Here is a 3,011-nt window from a genome sequence, read left to right as displayed (position 1 = left end):
ACGAAGTTTCGATCCATTCCGATTTTCTCCAATCTCCAGAGGCGTTTTATCTTCTCCCAAACCACTCCATTCCCGACGTATAGATGGTATGTTCGTCCGGTTTGGATGCATCATTCAGCGTTCGGCAGATCTCATCATTCCTGACACCCGGTGCCGACCAAATAGTGGTGATCGAGGTCTTCTCATGTTTAGCGAAGTCCATCTTCATGGATCCAGAAGTTCTGGTTTTCGAAATTATTTGGTGCGATTTATCGTTCACCTCCTCTAGCTCTTCCATCTCCGTTGGTCTTCCCTCGGTGGAGCTTTCGTTCTCGGATGATGGCTCATGGTCGTTACCCGTCGTGCTTTGCGTTTCTTCTTCCCCTGGCGTCCATTCTCGCAAAAACTGTCTCGCCTCTCCTGACGTCTGTGGTTGTTCCTCGTCTATTGCATTTATGGTGATCGCGCGGGATAACCAGTCAGCGACTACATTTTCTTTTCCTGGTTTGTACTGGATTACGATGTTGTACTGGTTGAGCAGTTCCTTCCATCTGGTGACCCTAGCTGAGGACTCTTTAAGCTTTCCAACCCATTGAAGCGGTCTGTGATCTGTATGTACCCGGAATTTCCTCCCGAAAACATAGGGGCGAAAATGTTCTACCGCCCACACAATACCTAACAGTTCTCGCTCAAGTGCGCTGTACCTTGTCTCAGCATCTGTTAACCGCCTGCTAGCGTATGCCACCGGTCGCTCTCCACCCTCACAATCCTGCGACAGTACCGCCCCCAACGCGTACTCACTTGCGTCCGTGGTGATGGTAAATGTACGTTCAAAGTCCGGGAATGCCAACACCGGTTCCTTCTGAAGCGCCTCCATGCATTTTCTAATATTTTCCACCATATCGGGCGTCACCTGCACCCTATTTCCCTTTTTCAGAAGGTTGTTGATGGGTACCAGATACCTGGCCATCGCCGGTACGAATCGTCTATAGTAATTCAGAGCGCCCAACAATCTCCTGATTCCCTTAGCATCCGTTGGAATCGCCATTTTCCTGATCGCTTCTACCTTATTTGCGTCTGGCCTGACTCCCTGTTCCGATATTGTGTGTCCTAAAAAATTTATCTGGTTTCTACCCAATATTGATTTCTCGCACGATAACTTTAACCCGAATTTCCGGACCTGTTCGAACACCTTGCGCAAGTGGGACACATGTTCTTCTTCCGTTTTGCTAAAAACGAGAAGGTCGTCCATGTATACCTGGCACATGGACTCGTCGATTCCCCGTAAGAATTCGTCCATCAATCGTTGGAACGTAATTGGGGCATTTTTCAGTCCGAAGGGCATCCTCGTAAATTCGTAATGCCCCCTTTCGAATGTAAAAGCTGTCTTGTGCTGATCTTCCGGGTGCATCTTGATTTGGAGGTAGCCGGCCTTCAGATCTAAAGTACTAAAGATCGTTGCCCCACCTAGTCTATCTAAGATATCATCTAGTCGCGGTATCGGGTTTCTCTCGTCTACCGTGTTCTCAAGCTCCGGTAATCAATTACTACCCTATATTTTTCTCCCTTGTCTCCCGGTGTGCCCTTCTTCCGCACTGCCTATAGGGGGGTGTTGTATGGGGAGGTACTATCTATGATGATACCCTGTTTTTTTAGATTATCTAGCTCTTCCCGAATATGCTGTCTGAGCGCATGTGGATACCTCCTCTCTTTTACGTAAGTAATTTTATCTTGTTTCAGGGGGATTTGGTGCATTGTTTGTCCGGTCGCCCCCAGTAACTCTCCCTCCATGAAGAAATTATCACCGTATTTGTCCTTTATTTCCTGTCTCCAATTCCTCCTCCCTCCTTGGATCGCACATATCCGTTTGGTTTCCCCCATTCCAAGCTCGCGACACCGAAACCTCCTCTTCCCCAACCGAATCCTCCACAGGCCCTTGTTATTCCTAATCCCCGCACTTACCTTCCCTAGTAGATCGCAACTTATAATAGGCTGATATTCACGGGGCATTTTCTCCACGATATGAACCCTCAATACCCCTTCTTCGATCCCCCATTCCCGTAAATCAATGTCCGCCTCCCCTTCTACTCTACAGGGCCCACCCAGGGTGATTAATTGACAATGACATACCTGAATATCCATCTGGAGTTTCCTCTCACCGCCGCTCATCTTCCTCAGCGCCTCCCGGCACAGGATAGTGTGGGAGCTCCCCGTGTCCACGAGGCATCTCACGCCGCTAACCTTGATGATAGGCAGACCGCTGATCTCTCCTTTGATATTGCAAACCTCTAATGTGCGTTCGCCCCTCTCCTGGCACCCACCTCAACTCTCTTGCCTTGATCTCCTACCCTCACTTACTCGGCGTCATCTACTGCTTGGCGGCTTATTGCTCCGTCTTCCTCTTCCTTCCCCCTCTGTTCCTGAGGCTTCTGATGCTTCTGAGGTTTCACTAGAAGACTCACTAGGTCGATAGTCCTCACGTCTTTTCCGCCGTATCCGCTGGAAGTTTATTTCCATCGGTTCCCCTGGTCCCGTCTCTGCCCTTCTGTAGATATAAGGGCACTGTCGTGCTATGTGGCCTTCGTTGCCGCACTCAAAGCACCTCGTGCGGGGGCATTGGGCCACCAGGTGTCCTACTTTTCCGCATCCATGGCACTTCCTGTCTTCTTTCCCTCCTCCGTTGCGTATTCTGCCCTGGTTCGGCCGCCTTTCTCTACCTGTGCCTCTGTCTTTACCACTATCTCTGGGTTCTCTTCTCTTCCATGGTGTTGATGGATTCCTTGTGCGGTGGTACGGTACTCTGTTCCATCCTCCATCATCGACATCCATCCTTGCATGTCCCGTGGTAAACCTTCCCTTTTATTCGTCTCTTTAGCAAGTGCACCTTCATTATGGAATCAATAAAATTCATCTTTCAACTGACAACATCCGCTCCCAGAGTCTCTCTCATCTTTTCAGTGGTCAGATTAAACTGTCCTAACAGCGTGGCTGCGTACTGTCCGTTAGACTGCCCTTGCTTTCTCCTCTCCCGT

General features: G+C 49.5%; 1 protein-coding gene across 1 annotated transcript; it reads right to left on the bottom strand.

The window, feature by feature from the left end:
* Window positions 1-2,343: 2,343 nt before the first annotated feature.
* On the bottom strand, window positions 2,344-2,808 carry LOC106689348 (ATP-dependent RNA helicase glh-1-like). Its single transcript, XM_014434278.1, has one exon. It carries the CDS (start codon window positions 2,806-2,808, stop codon window positions 2,344-2,346), a length of 465 nt encoding a protein of 154 aa, XP_014289764.1.
* Window positions 2,809-3,011: the final 203 nt, after the last annotated feature.

Source organism: Halyomorpha halys, unplaced genomic scaffold (genome assembly GCF_000696795.3).
Source record: "Halyomorpha halys isolate HHAL.00 unplaced genomic scaffold, Hhal_1.1 Scaffold1339.1, whole genome shotgun sequence".
Taxonomy (NCBI): Eukaryota; Metazoa; Arthropoda; class Insecta; order Hemiptera; family Pentatomidae; genus Halyomorpha; species Halyomorpha halys.
This window is presented reverse-complemented; position numbering and strand designations above follow the sequence as displayed.

Excerpts from the sequence above, each read along its gene's own strand:
- LOC106689348 (XM_014434278.1), bottom strand. The coding sequence starts at position 2,808 with ATGGATGTCGATGATGGAGGATGGAACAGAGTACCGTACCACCGCACA.